The sequence below is a fragment of the Gasterosteus aculeatus genome, chromosome 1, assembly GCF_964276395.1.
Source record: "Gasterosteus aculeatus chromosome 1, fGasAcu3.hap1.1, whole genome shotgun sequence".
In the NCBI taxonomy this organism is placed as follows: domain Eukaryota; kingdom Metazoa; phylum Chordata; class Actinopteri; order Perciformes; family Gasterosteidae; genus Gasterosteus; species Gasterosteus aculeatus.
Window position 1 is genome coordinate 22,751,299 of NC_135688.1, and position 16,197 is coordinate 22,767,495.

Below are 16,197 nucleotides of genomic sequence, written 5' to 3' on the forward strand. Positions count from 1 at the left end.
TGTTTATTATCAGCTGTTTCCCATCTGCCAATCATCCACAGGTAACACAGTGTATGTAGCCTGTTGGTCTTTATTGAGACCACCTAGGCATTTTAATTTCAAAGTATTTATTATAGCCCAAAATCACAAATTAGCCTCAGAGGGCTTTACGATCTGCACAGGTCTGCGCTACATTATAGCAACATCCAGCTATTTTTCAGATCCATATGTTACACACACCGTTAATATTCCACAACATAAACCTAAAATGTTATATTGCTATAGATATTTGCAGTATTTGTAAAACAATGCAGGTGTAATGTGAAAATGCTGGTAAAGTTGCTGCGCTGTTGTTGTTCACAAAAGTTGACACAATGCCAGGTCACTGCTGTTTATCTGCTGCCATCTAAAGCTGCTGCAGCCGCCATCTCCACATGGGCTGTTAGAGGCCTATTACTTTGTGGTATCAGCCTCGGGCACCTGTGCAGCATGAGAGAGCCTCATAATCTCACTGTGGATAACCTGTCCCCTCTGTAGTCAGACCCCCCGCCAAGAGACGGACCTTTCAATGGAGAAAGCTGGGGTATTTTTATTTTTTATTTTTTCAAGAACCAAGGTTTAAAAGTTGATTCCTGGCCAGGGATTTCAGCTGATGGAGTCTGACTTCTCTATTCTCTCACTTTCAGCCAAACAGCTTCAAGGTGAAGAGGGATTAGTGAAATGGGGCTCTTCATACGTCTCCACCTTCCACAGTTTATCTGTAAATGACGTTCCCGAGCTAAGCCCCCGACAGGGACAACTCATGCTCAGAGTTACAATACTTGGATTGTCATTTCTTAGCAATTTTATGCATTCATGGTTCCACCTATATGTCACCATTTCCTCTTCTACCCTTTAACGAGGATTCTGTCTTTCTATATCTTTCAGTGCATATGTAAAAGCAGATTTAATCAAACAAGCAATAATGATTCAAACCTACATCAATGATGGCAAATGGACAGTGGACAGTTTTAGTCGGCTTTTGGCCCCTGAGCCCTGCTGCAGGGGGAAACATCTCAGAGGACTCGGCGTCAAATCAAAAGTAGAGTGCATATAGGTGATATTCACCTTCCGTTATTTACACTGCTTAGAGTAACCGTAGGAATATGTTCACGCACACACTCACCTTCTTCAAAATACAGTTTATTCCACGGCTTCTCTTGCATGACCCAGGTCAATTCAATAGGAAAGCTTTTAGTTTCGATAACCATGGCGACATAATTTATTTATTTTGCCTTTTATAAACAGGACATGGTATGCATTATGAAACTAATCCATTTCAGCCCTAGAAAAGGAAGCACAGGCATTGACATGTGCCAGCACTGCGTGTGCTTAATGCAAATAAACAACTTTATTTCATACCACAATAATATGAACACAGGAAAAAAGCCTTTACGTAAGTACCATGAGATTTCAGTCCGAATGGGCTTTGTTTTTCTGGGCTTCGCTCCACTGGGTTAGAGACTTTCACTCATTTTCCATTCAGCTCAGTGAGCTGAATGGAAAAACTTCTCTCATGTGGCTGAAAAACAGTCTCCCTTGCTGTGGAAGAGGGATAGGGAGGGCGAGTCGGCATGATCAGTCATAAAACAAAATCACAAAGAGTCATAGAAATATCATAAAAATATGACAAAATCTGAAACTTATGAGCAAGAATTCACAATGGGTCAAATGTCGTTAAAATGTTATATGGTGTGCAAGGAAAATGTCATAAATATGTTATGGGGGAAAAATCTAATTTACAGAGCAGTTATAAAAATGGCCAAAAAAAGAAATCATAGTATTGTAGGCTATACCATAAAGTGTCTCAGGAATGTAATCACAAAACGGGGCTTTGTATAGCATGGCTAAATTACATATAAAAAAAATAAAATAAATAAACGATATTAATTAACGCATTAAATTCCCCCCAAAGTCATACTACATACAACGTTTAGCAACCTGCCTCCACCACCACATGGTGGTGGTGTTGACTGATGGAACAATGAGTTGAATAAGCTGATCGAGCTGGAACGAGTATCAGCAGCATGAAGCTCCTGAAGGTAGAGAGACAATCATATTTAAAGAGATAGCAGCAAGATGATAGGCTAAGAATGTCATTGTTCTGTTGTGCATGAGTGATTGACAGATGTAAGAGAAATAAGCTATGGGCTATAGGCGGGCTAGAGCAGGTTACCTGACTGAGTTTACGCTACAGCTTTATGAGCAGCATCCATGAGAGGATGCTCAACATTCAGAATCTTCTCATCTCTCTCACAGAATGAAGCAGTGCATGAGAGCTTACAAATAACCACCATCAGAGTGTTTAAATGGTTTATTCTAAAAGGGAAAAAATACCGTTTTAGAGAGCATTTGGCAGCTTTGTTTCAAACAAAAATCCAACACAACTCAACATATATCGTCCCGGAGGAGAAAACAATTCCTTAATCAAACCAGAACTTAAGTCGCTGCAACATGTTCCTCCTTTCTGTGGGTTTCCTCCTCATACACGCCGCTTCACCATCTGCTTGGTCCGCCCTCCTCTTCCCCTTCTCCAGCCCTTAAGTCGGGCCATAATCAACACCTACACCACATGTGAGGGAGTTTAGTATTACATATCTGGAAAGAATGGTCATTGTCATCTAATTACTAGAAGGGGCCAGAAGGTCCCCACATACATCAACTCCACTGAGCAAAAGATTCAAATGGAAATTTAGGCCTGAACGGAGCCGAGGGCCCTGTTAACCTGTGCAGTATGATTTATGGCAGGTGATTTCATAACCTCTATGCCACCTGGACCGCTGCGCTCATTCGATACTCCAACTCCTAACGTTCATTTAAACACAGGTTGAGGAAGGTTATTTTTATTATTAGTCACAGACAATGAGGTTGATCATAGTACAGTTCCTCCCTCGCAGGTGTTCAGAATTCCGGTGGCTCCGGAGGACGTGTTCTTCGGCGCCCCCTTGCGGCCTCCTGCCTCCACGCTGGGGTTGAGGCCTCACACAAACGTTCTATTGCGTTGACTTTTATTGTGAAAATGTACACATACTTCCAGTTTAGCTGCGGCGCTTTGTAGTTCGTTTCATAGGTAAAAAACAAAAAGGGATTTAAAATCAAAGGCGTTATTTGAGTGAGGGTTTTCTTTTTTAGATATTGTGATGTCACGAGAGGTGCCGCCGCTCTCACAGGGGTAGTTCAAGTAGTGCGAGGACACCAGGTTCAAAAATTGTAAACAAAAGTTTAATTCCCATCCTTGGGATTAAACAGAAAACAGTCAAAACGGGTAACTTAGGCTTCGGTCGCTCTTCGCCGGTACCAGCCCGGCTACCCGAATCTATCAAGGCCTCCACGTCCTGGTGATTCAGTCACCAGGCAGGTCGATCTGGGGGGGGGACATCTACAAGTCCTATGAGCGAGGCAAACTGGGGGGCGGGTGGTGAGCTGGAGGACTCAGCCGTGGGAATCGGCTTTTCCGCCTGCGTCCCACACTGGCAGGAGAGGTGTCCCACTCGCCCTGGGGCTCCTGAAGAGGCTGGGTTGGTAGCCTTGGGACCGGTTTCTTCCGTCTGTGTCAGGGCCGCGCTCCTGGGTTCTTTTCTTGAGGCCCGAAGCATCTCTGTTGCGGCTTGGTACTTTTCCATCGCTTCCACAGTTAGATCGGCCGTGGTCAAGGCCTGTTGACTAAGGAACCGCTTCGCCTCATACGGTAGAGCCCGTAAGTATCGATCCACCACCACGGCCTCTACTACCGCAGGTGCCACATTCCTCTGCGGTTCCAGCCATTTCCACGTGATCCGGACCAGTTCATGCATCTGCGCACGGGGAGGTTGATCGTGTTGGAAGGTCCAGCTGTGGAAGCGCTGGGCCATACCAAACTTCGTGACGCTATTTCTGCTCAGGACCTCCGTCTTCAGGGCTTTATAGTCAGTCGCCTGGTCAGGCCCCAGGTCCCGAAGAGCATTCAGTGACTCCCCCGTTAGAAAAGGGGCTAACAGCCCAACCCACTGGTCCCTGGGCCAGGCTTTCCTAGCGGCCGTGGCTTCAAAGGCATGCAGGAACGCCTCAACGTCATCCGTGGCCCCCATCTTGGACAGATAGTCACTCGGCTTTATTGGGCGGACATTCCGGTCGGCCATCTGTTTCTGCAGTTGTAATTCCTCTGCCTTCAGAAGGTTGACTTTCTTTTGTTCTTCCAAGAGAGACACGTTAATTTTCATTTGGGCTTGCTGGCCAGCAATAAGGATTTTCAAAATGTCTTCCATTTTGTTGGTTAGGGGCCTACGGTCCTTCTGGAAAAGTGTCGAATAAAACTTCCGGTGTCTTCCTCTTACATGCACTAATTCCGCTTGAACTAGACCTGCATCCTCCACCATATGTGATGTCACAAGAGGCGCCGCCGCTCTCACAGGGGTAGTTCAAGTAGTGCAAGGACACCAGGTTAAAAAATGTAAACAAAAGTTTAATTCACATCCTACGGATTAAACAGAAAACAGAAAAGGTAACTCAGGCTTCGGTCGCTCTTCGCCGGTAAAACTTAAATAACGCCTCGTCTTTGGAGGGGAATCGGAACCTCCCTCAAGAGAATATACCGTCTTCTCCAACGGCCTGCCTCCGGGAATCGTCCTGCACTGGTCTGGTCTTCTGCAGCGGGCCCAACCTGCAGCTCGTCTCTCTCTGCTCTGGGATGCTCTGCGTTTCGGAGTGGGGTTCCTAACTCCACCGGCAGATGGAGCCACAGCAGTTACAGACATCTCCGGTGAATAGTATTCCATCCAAGACCCAGCCTCTCGCTACATCACAATTTGAACACCAGAAAAGGGAAAACGGCCGCATGTTTCAGTTTTCTCGCTTTTGGTTTAAAAAAAAAAAAAAAAAAGGAAAAAGTTAAATACACCGGGCTAAATTCACCTTTTTATTTAGTTTTCTGTGAATTCATTAAAGAAACCACGTTTTTTTCAACCCCAGTACACCTGGTATGTTGGGCTAGGTATTCAACATTGAAAAAATAAAATTAGGCAATCATTTCAATTTAAAAAGGATCATTCTTTGAATGTTGTTGTGTTGCGAAAATATTTTTTCTTTTGTACAGTCCTTTTTAGGAAAAAAATTATCTTCATTAAGAACTGCGGCAATATGGCCACCTAATAATAACTAATAAATATATGTGTAATATTTATTTACATTTTACAGGGTACATATACCATTATAAAGGCCGTTTTAGGTTTACACAATATTATTGTGTGTGGGTTATCTAAAAGGAAGAAATTAGTTATGTGATAATAAAAATGTCTTATTCCTACAACGGGCTGATGGGAATGATAGGCTAAAGAAAATGTGATACTGCTGAAATAATTCTGAAATATTACATTGCGGTTTCAAAGAATTATAGGGATTGTCATAATCATTTTACCAGATATAATCTATTCTACTAATTAGCAGATCCATTTTGAATGTACTAATATAAAAGAGAAGTGGCATCAGTAGTTATATAACCGTGTAGTGATGAGTAAAAAGCACTGAGGAGTTCAGGCGCACTGAGGGAGGTCTTCCTCACATCTGAAAATACAAGAGAGGTCCGGTTAGTGAACGTGTCTCTGTGGAGACATCAGCCTCTATTTCATGAACATAAGTAGGTGATAAACAGACTCACAGAGGTCGTCCTGTGTCTACACGCTTAACGTGTACGCCGGTCATTGAAGCGAGAAGATGGAGTCAGCTGTTTGAGCAGACGGAGCTGCTGGTTCTGATTCTTGATGATGGTGTTAAGTTTCTCCAACAAACCTCCCTGGTAGCCTGTTAATAAAAACATAAATTGTACATGTATATATACTAGGGCTGTCAAAATGAACTATTCGATCGCACATTATTCGATGAAAAGTTTGCTATTCTTCTAAAGACCAAATCTTATAAATTAAATGAAATCTAATTCAAGACAAAATCAGATTTGTTATTTCTCCTTAGCATTAATGCTGTCTGTTTTCTCAGAGCATCGTGGCAACTCCAAGAGAAGACCTAGTAAAACAGAGTACCTAGGTTGGCATACCAGCAAACTTTTTGGATGGATTGACTGGAAAACACATGTAATAAACTCTACAGTTTGACAGCTCATCAAGGCACCACAATAATAACTACACTAAATGGTACGGTAAGTGTTATTTCCACAATGCAAATGGAGGAATTTGGCAGGTGGTGCTGATGTCCTACCTCCACCTTCCTCGGGATTGTAGTCTCCACCAATGACGTCCAATAAGTCGGAGTCACTAAAGGTCCGTCCACCTTCAAGAAATGAACAACACAGTGTCAAACCAATCTTAAACTGTGGATTACAGTTTTGGGACGTGTGTAGTAAAGCTGACATGTCCAACCAGGCCGTTATAGATATTACAAATCTCATTACCAAAAACAACAAGGTGTTCTCAATAGCTCTCACATTTATTTTGATGGATGGATGGTTTGGGAGCTTGGTGACCTTAATCATTTATTTGAATGGAAGAAAACCTTTGTGGTATATTGGAATAACTAAGCTCAAGGTGCTGCTGAGCCGTCTAGAACACACAAAGATCTCACTCATGAAACAATACTAATACAGGTTATTCTAGGGCTCTCAAGTGTAACGCATTGAGGGTGACAGTCAATCATTTTGGTCTCTAATCACGCACTCCCGCCACACATCCAATTTCTCAGGCTAAAAAATGAAATCGGAGCGTCCACCCCCCGCCCACCCTCCGTCGGCCGTAGCATCCAACCCCCTCCCCCCCCCCCGTCGGCCACACGAGATGTACGTTAGACCTACCAGAGTATCGTGAGCATGGTTTCTTGGGGGGGTTTACAGTCGGATCTGTGGAGGACAACACAACTAAGTCTCATCTTGAAACCACACACTGAATGAATGTTTCAAATATCGGCTGCCGAGTGAGACACAGCAGCTTTAACGTGCACAGGGGACTTTACCTGGTCCAAAGGCGTCGAGAAGGTCCAGCCCACCTGGAGGGGAAAGGGAGCAGAAGAACTTTAAACCCAAAACACTTCAGTGGTCAGTCACACGGCCGCACCATCAGGCTATTTGTCATCACAACCACATCCAGTTAAGTAGTGTAGACAAGGTGGTTCCATTGTGGATCTGCCTCAAACCTGTGTGACCACCCACTGCGCTCCATTGTAAAGCGTGTGTGGAAAACTCATTGTGAAATATAAAGGGAAGGAACTCTTAACACAGCACAAGTGGTATAATTTTTTAATAAAGAGGAAGTGCTTGCACCAAGATGCAACCCCTTTTCCTCAACTACTGGATGCTCACAACATTTAGAAGAAACATTCAAATACATCATGTTCCAATTCAATTCCCCTCATGAGCCGTCATAACGTTGGAGATCCACAGACTCTGTCGCAAACTGGCGAGTCGCGACCATTGGAAACATCCCACAGTCAACATGAGTATGCAAAGGCTTACACGTTAGCATTTAGCTGAAAGCACCACGGTGCCAAAGCCCCACCCAATGGGATTCGGAGACTTGCTCCCCTCAGTGCTCCCACTGGCCTAGGGAAGAACAACCTCTGCTGAGCCTTCTTGGTGATGGAGCTGATGTTCAGCTCCCACTTGAGGTCCTGGGTGATAATGGAGCCCGGGAAACGGAAGGAATCCACAGTGGTGACGGGGGAGTCACCTTGGATGATGGGGGAGGGTGGGACTCTGTTCCTCCGGAAATCCACAACCATCTCCACTGTCTTTAGAGCTCCAGGGTGTTGAAGGCAGAGCTGAAGTCCACAAACAGGATCCTGGCGTAGGTTCCTGGGGAGTCCAGATGCTGGAGGATGTAGTGGAGGGCCATGTTGACAGCATCGTCCACAGACCTGTTGGCTCTGTAGGCGAACTGCAGGGGGTCCAGGAGTGGGTCGGTGAGGGACTTCAGGTGTGTCAGGACTAGCCGTTCAAAAGACTTCATGACTACAGAGGTCAGGGCAACGGGCCTGTAGTCATTGAGTCCTGTGATCCTGGGCATCCCAGTCTGTGCAGTCCAAGCACGCCCGAAGATCCTTCAGCGCCTCACTGGTCACGTCTTGAAGTCCCTCACCACAGGTTTGCAGAGCTTTAGTTTCTGCCTGTATGCAGGAATTAGATGGACGATGAGGAGGTCCAGAGTGTCCCAGTGCAGCACGAGGGACGGCGTGATAAGCCCTGCTTAAGCCTAGTTTATGCTTCTGCGTTTTTAGAGACGCAAGGACACGCAGATGCAAGAGCCCCTTACGAGTCCCTTGCGTGCCTTTTCACACCTCCTTGGGTGCTTGTGTGCGTCGACCCATTTTTCTAGACTAGCGTCAAAAGCTACGCAAGCCTCCTGCAGCCCGCAAGGCTGTGATTGGTCTGCTAACTACATCTTGTCCGAAGTCTCACATTTCCGATTTCATAGCAGAATACCGCTACTATTAAAACGAAGAATGTTTACGAGAGAACGGTTCAGAGTAAAGAACTTTTGTCGGGAAAAATCCGTAAATATGACCACGTTTACAAGCCGTCATTGGCGGACTATAAGGACGCGCGGTTGGCCTCCGATTCATGGAGGGAGATCTCCGCAAACGTCTGTCAGCAGGGGCGATGCACGGGGCAATAAAGTCTATAATAAATAAATGAACAAACCAACGACTTCCACACACAAAGACGTGACAGTAGGTCGTCTTCAATAAAACACGTTACTCCACCTGTTGTTCTGGCAGGAAACTCCTCTGCAACACACGCAAGACTTTTAGAACCATGAATTGAAGTTCGGTATCGATCCAGAAAAAACAATGTTGTTGCTTATTATCTTTCATACTTAGACAAACAAGACATCTGTTTAAAATAGTCAAACATTAGTTCCGTCGTGAAAGGCTAACTACAGCTGCTGCAGTGTAGCCTTGCCGAGCTTTAAAGTAACGCTGGGTTACCACTGTAGGTAGTAAGCAGGTTAAAGAACTTTGTTCTAATCATCACATACAGATGGAGTAACTATTTATCTAGCGGAATCACACATAACCTTTGACCTCTCCATTCAACTCATCCTGAGAGCCCCTAGGGGTTCAGGGTGGTGCTGAAGGACACGTGGCTGGAGGACAAGTGGCCACAGACACAATGGTGTAATGATACCAAGTTTAATCCATTCCAAACCATTGTGCTTTGTGTGGAAGATGTATGGAGATGGTCTAAGAAAACAACATGTTCACCAGGCAACAGACGTGGGCAATACTTGCTTTTGATTCATGCAAAGAGGAATACATCGACTGTTAAAGCTTCATACCGGCAAGACTCATATTAGAACCATTTCTATCTTCCTTACCAGGACCGAGAGCATTGAGCATGACAGTCACTCATTTCGGTCTCTAATCACGCACTCCCGCCACAAATCCAATTTCTCAAGCTAAAAAATCCCTCCCTGGTAGCCTGTTAATAAAAACATAAATTGTACATGTATATATACTAGGGCTGTCAAAATGAACTATTCGATCGCACATTATTCGATGAAAAGTTTGCTATTCTTCTAAAGACCAAATCTTATAAATTAAATGAAATCTAATTCAAGACAAAATCAGATTTGTTATTTCTCCTTAGCATTAATGCTGTCTGTTTTCTCAGAGCATCGTGGCAACTCCAAGAGAAGACCTAGTAAAACAGAGTACCTAGGTTGGCATACCAGCAAACTTTTTGGATGGATTGACTGGAAAACACATGTAATAAACTCTACAGTTTGACAGCTCATCAAGGCACCACAATAATAACTACACTAAATGGTACGGTAAGTGTTATTTCCACAATGCAAATGGAGGAATTTGGCAGGTGGTGCTGATGTCCTACCTCCACCTTCCTCGGGATTGTAGTCTCCACCAATGACGTCCAATAAGTCGGAGTCACTAAAGGTCCGTCCACCTTCAAGAAATGAACAACACAGTGTCAAACCAATCTTAAACTGTGGATTACAGTTTTGGGACGTGTGTAGTAAAGCTGACATGTCCAACCAGGCCGTTATAGATATTACAAATCTCATTACCAAAAACAACAAGGTGTTCTCAATAGCTCTCACATTTATTTTGATGGATGGATGGTTTGGGAGCTTGGTGACCTTAATCATTTATTTGAATGGAAGAAAACCTTTGTGGTATATTGGAATAACTAAGCTCAAGGTGCTGCTGAGCCGTCTAGAACACACAAAGATCTCACTCATGAAACAATACTAATACAGGTTATTCTAGGGCTCTCAAGTGTAACGCATTGAGGGTGACAGTCAATCATTTTGGTCTCCCGCCACAAATCCAATTTCTCAAGCTAAAAAATAAAACCGGAGCGTCCACCCACCGCCCACCCCCCGTCGGCCGTAGCCGTAGAAAATATCGGCTGACACCTTTTAAATTCAGGGTATGAGAGAGACACAACAGCTTTAGCGTACCTGGTCCAAAGAAATCGATAAGGTCCAACCCACCTGGAGGGAAAGGGAGCAGAAGAACTTTAAACCCAAAACACTTTAGTGGTCAGTCACAAGGCCGCAGCCCATCAGGCTATTTGTATGGTTTTCCCTTCCCTTTAAGTAGTGTAGACAAGGTGGTTCATGTGTGGTTCACATGTCCAACCCGGCTGTTATAGAAATTACAAATCTCATTACTAAAAACAACAAGGTGTTCTCAATAGCTCTCACATTTATTTAGATGGACGGAATGTTTGGGAGCTTGGTGACCTTTGACCAGAACATTCTAATCATTTCTTGGAATGGAAGAAAACCTTTGTGGTGAGTTAGAATAAATGAGCTCAAGGTGTTGCTGAGATACAGAAGAACAACCTTAAACATGAAGCCTGGAGCCACCACATCACCAGCGTGAGGAGGACCAACGCTCTGAGGTCTTAGCTCTGAAATTTGGATTTAATGAAGAAAATGAGCAGATAGATAAAAGACTTACCTCCACTGCTTGGTGGCTTCACAGCAGGTTTATCAGGTTTGGGTTGAGGATCTGTGGGTACAAAGAGGTTGTCGCCACCAGACATTTAGTGAACACAGAAAGAAAGCCGATCCATTACAACTTAGGAATGCAGCAATAAATGAATTAACAATTCCAATAAATGATTGCCATACTCTGAAGTCCAATCGAACCTTAGGTTTAAAGCCAGAAAGAAGAGACTCCATGGGAAATGCATGGTGATTTCATAAGCAATAAAAAACCCTATTGTATTGTAGAAAAAGTACCCAGAACACTGCAGCGTTTTCCCTAGGTTTACAATTTCTGGGGGGAGGGTAGTAGTTGAGCAAACTCTCTGCCCCGCTGCTGCAAGCAGCACAGCACACAGACATGTTTGCGTGTGTTGAACAGCCAATGCGTGTAAATATGAATTAAACTTTAAATTGAGTTCTGTTATTTATTAATAATGATTAGTATTAGCTATCCTATGAGGTGATATTACTGTGCACATCATTGAGGTAAATCTTTAAAGGGAACACCCACGGCTAACAATGACTGGTAGAGGCGGGGGGTTGTCCCGTGGCAATACACGGACTATGGATCAGAACCTTGTAAAAGCCCACTTCACACATGTGAACTATGGTATAATGTCAGGAATCAGGAATCGGGAATCAGGAAACATTTATTACCAAAATATGTCAAACATACAAGGAATTTGTCTTGGCGGTTGTGCGTGACAGTAGACAGTGTGACAATAGACAACAAGACAGCAGTGCACAAGTAATGAAATAAAGTAAAATGAAATGCTAATGCAATGGGTTAGTAGATTAAGGCTATGGGTTAGTATAAAACAAGGGAATAAAGTTAAAATATTAAAATATTAAAAAAGTTTAAAAAATATTAAGCATAAAGTGCACTAACGAACAAGTAACAAAGTGACGAGTGACGACAAAGTGACAAATTACAGTTAAAGCGACATGTGCAGTGTGAAGGGGAGTGACCGGTGGAGTGTTATAGTCAGTCAGTGGGGGACCGGGCTCTGTTGATGAGCCCGACTGCCGACGGGAAGAAACTGTTTGTGTGGCGGGAGGTCTTAGTCCTGATGGACCTCAACAGTTTTTGTCCGGGGTGGGAGGGGTCGGCCACGATCTTTTTAGCACGCTTCAGAGAGTCCGGCAGGGACGGCAGATTGCAGCCGATCACCCTCTCTGCAGAGCGGATGACACGCTGCAGAGAAAGCACTCACCTGGATCGTCCAAAGCATCAAAGAGGTTGAACCCTGTAAGAGGAAGACATGAGGAACATCATTAAAAACTGTAGACCAAGCCACCGTAGACATCGGCAATAGATCAGCTGACCAGAAGGTCCTCTCCTTCATAGTGGAAGCACATGTGTTCATGTGTTGTAAGGCGTGCGCTGCACTGTTTTGCTTGGTTCCTATGGCGACGCTGACTGATACACCGCAATGCTTTGAGGCATGAGTCACTAGGACCAGCAAGTTGCTTCCCCCTACAGAAAGAGCAGAGGCCAACCCTTTTTACCCAGGAGGCAATGGGACACTGTCTCTCCTCTTGTGAAGCTCTGGCCTTCATGACAGGTCACCGTCAGTGGTTCAACATGCACCACATCAACGCTACCTGCCACACTGCCAGGTAGCCGCCATCGGTCCTCTGAAAAAGGGGCCGACTACTCCTTGAAGCAGCTGCAAAAATGAATGCATTAATTGCAATCCTGAAGTAGACTAACAAAACAGAACCCAGAACCAAAGAGCCACGTGAAACTCGCTGGTAATCCTAGTAGTTCAAAACACATAAACCGTGGACGCGGTACAAGAGGACCGAGGCTCCATCACAGTTTGTTTGTTCATGTCAATAATGAGACTTGTGAATCAAGTTGGATATATTTCTCTCATACATCACACAACGTCAGATCATTTCTTCATACCAACAGGGGTTAGAAGCCGGGTTCAGCTCACATGATTCTTATGGTTCAATATAGCAGCTGAATATTAAATATATGTTTGGTGATGAGGTGTTAGGAAAACCTAACCAGGTCACTTTTATCAGATTGCACTTATAAGAACACATTGGCTATGTATAATTTTGTATTTAAAAATGTACAGAAAAGTACTGTATTTCAGGCCGGTTGATGAAATTGACATAATACTACTACTTTCTTTTCCATTTCCTGATTGAAACCTGACTAAAGCACTTGTCTTTTGTGGGTTACAGCATTATATTTAGGTTTAGGTTTATCACGCTCCACACGCTAACCAGAATGTATCACAGAAATAAAGCTCACTGGTAATGGATACAACATATCAGCACTACTGTAAGCCACAAAATATCATCCTCGCCTATTTCCGTCAAATAGCGTGCCGAGTCTCTCTCATGTGCGTGCCTGTGGTTTTCTGCCACACAAAACAGTGGCACGGACTCAGCTCGGAGCAACTTCAGCCCGGATATTGTCTTTCTCATTGTTTGCTTCAGTCTGACGCTGTCCGACAGATGAGGTACAATGGAGCTGTGGCTACTTTGTCGGTCCAGTTCTCCTTTACAGCCGTGATTTAACTAAAACGCGCTGCAGCGGGCTGACAAAGCACGATCACAGACTGTGTATGAGAAGAGGACAAAGTCACGGGGACATCTCCTGCTGGTTTGACATGTTGGGGGCGGAGATAAGAACGACCGTTTTACAATGAGCTTCCATGGAAAGATCTCAATGAAATAGTTAAAATTGTAAGATGAAAACACAGACAACACCCAGACCAGACAATGCCATTAATGGACCATCATTTACTGTATGAACATCATGCTGTATTGAAGACTTCTCGTAACTACAGATTGTGATCATAAACTCATGTTTACAATGATTAGTGATTGAATAAATCCAGAGAGAAGTAGAGTCTTTTTCTCATAGACTTCTATAGGACCAGAGGAGTCGCCCCCTGGTGGTCAGTAGAGAGGATGCAGCTATAACACATGAAGCTTTGGCTTTACTCTACAGAACCATCGGTGGCCCCCGAGCCAGACCCGCAGATAGCGCTCCAGTTCATCTGAAAGGTTGAATTGGGTCGAGGTCAGGGAACTCAGGTCTCTATTTCTTCAAGACCGGGTGATTGTCATGTAAACAGGAAAGGGCCTGCCACAGATATGAAGACACAATTGTATTCTGCAGCTTAGGATGTCCCTTAAGGAGCCATTAGGAGCCATGAAAACATGATGTTCTAGTCCACTGTTCAGCTGTAAAATGAGAACAAGCTGAAACTGGGCGCCACCCACCCCCCCTTAAAAATACCCACTGTAGCTTAACACTACATGGACCTCATCATATTCTACGATCTCATTTCATCTTATCCAAATAAATCACTTGTTTCTACTTCAACCTTCATTCACATGTAAAGATGCATAAACAACATGAACACACTGGGTATGCAATATGGAAAATACCCAGTGACAACATTGGTCATGTGATTTTTTTCCTGAGGTATTTCCAGATTTTTCAGCAAATCGGGCAGAGTTCACATAGTCTCCCGTTGGAGCCAGGCGGGGCCTGCGCAGCTCCAACACAACTCACATGGTTCTCCATCCACTGCTGACGTCGGCCTGGACCCACGCTTCACCTGTGTGGATCAGGTCCCGTAACTCGGTCCGCAGGGGCCCCTTTAGGGTGTGAAGCGTGGACGAGTGTCCTCACAAGCTTCCTTTCAAGTGTAACCCCCTCCTCCCCCCTTGTAACGCATTAATAACAACACGACTACTGCCACACAAGCAACTGATATGCAAGGTTACATGTTGTGGCCTTTGTAAAAACAAAAAACTCCTTGTGAACTTTAATGATCTCACCTACGCCTTCAGACACAAACCAGTGAAAAACACCATAACGAGACCTCCACACCCCGGCGCTGCGGTGGGGATCTTACCGTCGTCCGTTAAAGTTCCAGTAACCAGTAGAAGGAGAACAGCGACCCTCAGACAGCCCGCCATGGTGACCGTAACTTCTGCTAGCTCCGTTAGCTTCGGGCGGAGAACCTGCGGCGGGTGTTCGTGGTCTCAGTCCGGGTCCAGACTGCTCGGCTCGGCTCGGCTCGGCTGGTGTCGGTTTACGGGTTTGGTGGGTGTGAGTCAACTTCTCCTCTGGGTGCGGTCACCTCGTCACAGGGGCGGCTCACAGGAACCGAATGGAGACACACGTGTGACTTTATCTAACTAGAAACAGATGCTTGTCGATTCATTTCACGCCGGACTGCGTTGCATATGAATTATTACAACCGGCGCAGATATATTTTCAAACCGAAGCAACGCGTCCTGTGGTGCAGGAGTGGCATCTCCTCTGCTGGAGGAGCTGCAGAAACCTGATCACTAGCTGCTCCGGACAGGAGGCTCAGCAAGCTGTGTTAAGATTGAAGTGAGCGCGTGCTGCAGTCGAGGACACTTTAAACATGGACAGCGGGAGAACTCCGTCTTTACAACCGAGAGATAAGACGTTTGTTTGTCTGTGGACTAGCAGGCAGTTCCAGGTAGCTGTGGAGCTCCGATCTCTGCAGCGGCTGCACGCTGCTCTGTGATGTTGATGCTCATTTGATTGTGTCTGTATTTCAGCAGGAGCAGGTAGAATGGGATGATGTCAACAAACTTCTGCAGCATCATGGTTTTAAGCCTGTGCATTTTGCAGATCCTGGAGGGAATACGAATATTTCAGGTAAGGGTCATTCCAAATTCTTAGCTAAACGTCTATTTCTAGGGATGATTTAATTGTTCTCGGCTTTTTGTTTTTGCTTTGGAAGCCATCCAGTTTAGCTGTCATTAGTAAGATGAGGGCCTTTGTGCTGATACTTTGCTGTGAGAAGTTTGAAGATACTCTCTGAATACTCTTCATTAGATGAGTGTCTGTCACATGACTGTCCGTGTGTCCTTAGATCTGATTGTGCTGGACAAGAAGTCAGCTGGGGAGATCCGGATGAGTCTGAGGACCCTGCTCACCGACTCGGAGAGGAGACAGGCTCTAATCCAGGAGCTCATCAAGTCCAACAACCAACTCAAGTACGTTCATCACACCATTCAGACATGTACATAATCATACCACGATAAAAACATTAGAAGCACCAGTATTTTTTTTTTGTGGAAGTTCACTTACAAAAAAAAAGAGGCAAGGAGTCAAGAAATATAGAAAATAGCATAATGTGCTCCTGGAATGTATGGAAAACAGGGTATACATGCTTGCAGTATACATTACTGTGGGCGATCGTGTGTTTCCCCACTTAATAATATATCTGCAGTG

At 44.7% G+C, this 16,197-nt stretch overlaps 2 protein-coding genes across 5 annotated transcripts; one reads left to right on the forward strand and one right to left on the reverse strand.

Annotated features, from left to right (window-relative positions):
- Positions 1 to 4,899: 4,899 nt before the first annotated feature.
- LOC120825939 (uncharacterized) lies at positions 4,900 to 15,023 on the reverse strand. 4 transcript variants are annotated; one of them, XM_040187804.2, is made up of 9 exons: positions 14,840 to 15,023; positions 12,164 to 12,196; positions 10,921 to 10,971; positions 10,416 to 10,448; positions 6,952 to 6,984; positions 6,794 to 6,838; positions 6,205 to 6,276; positions 5,651 to 5,793; positions 4,900 to 5,556 (listed from the first exon to the last, which is right to left on the reverse strand). In XM_040187804.2, the coding sequence occupies exons 1-8, from the start codon at positions 14,901 to 14,903 to the stop codon at positions 5,675 to 5,677; spliced, it is 450 nt and encodes a 149-aa protein (XP_040043738.2). In that variant the 5' UTR covers positions 14,904 to 15,023; the 3' UTR covers positions 4,900 to 5,556; positions 5,651 to 5,674. The 4 variants fall into 4 exon arrangements, with proteins under 4 accessions (XP_040043738.2, XP_040043748.2, XP_040043757.2 ...); XM_040187814.2 differs by lacking the exon at positions 6,794 to 6,838; XM_040187823.2 differs by lacking the exons at positions 10,416 to 10,448; positions 10,921 to 10,971.
- A 269-nt stretch (positions 15,024 to 15,292) lies between these two features.
- Positions 15,293 to 16,123, forward strand: LOC120813498 (centrosomal protein of 70 kDa-like). The gene is made up of 3 exons (XM_040169381.2): positions 15,293 to 15,436; positions 15,519 to 15,618; positions 15,836 to 16,123. The coding sequence occupies exons 1-3, from the start codon at positions 15,359 to 15,361 to the stop codon at positions 15,991 to 15,993; spliced, it is 336 nt and encodes a 111-aa protein (XP_040025315.2). The 5' UTR covers positions 15,293 to 15,358; the 3' UTR covers positions 15,994 to 16,123.
- The last annotated feature ends 74 nt before the right edge of the window (positions 16,124 to 16,197 follow it).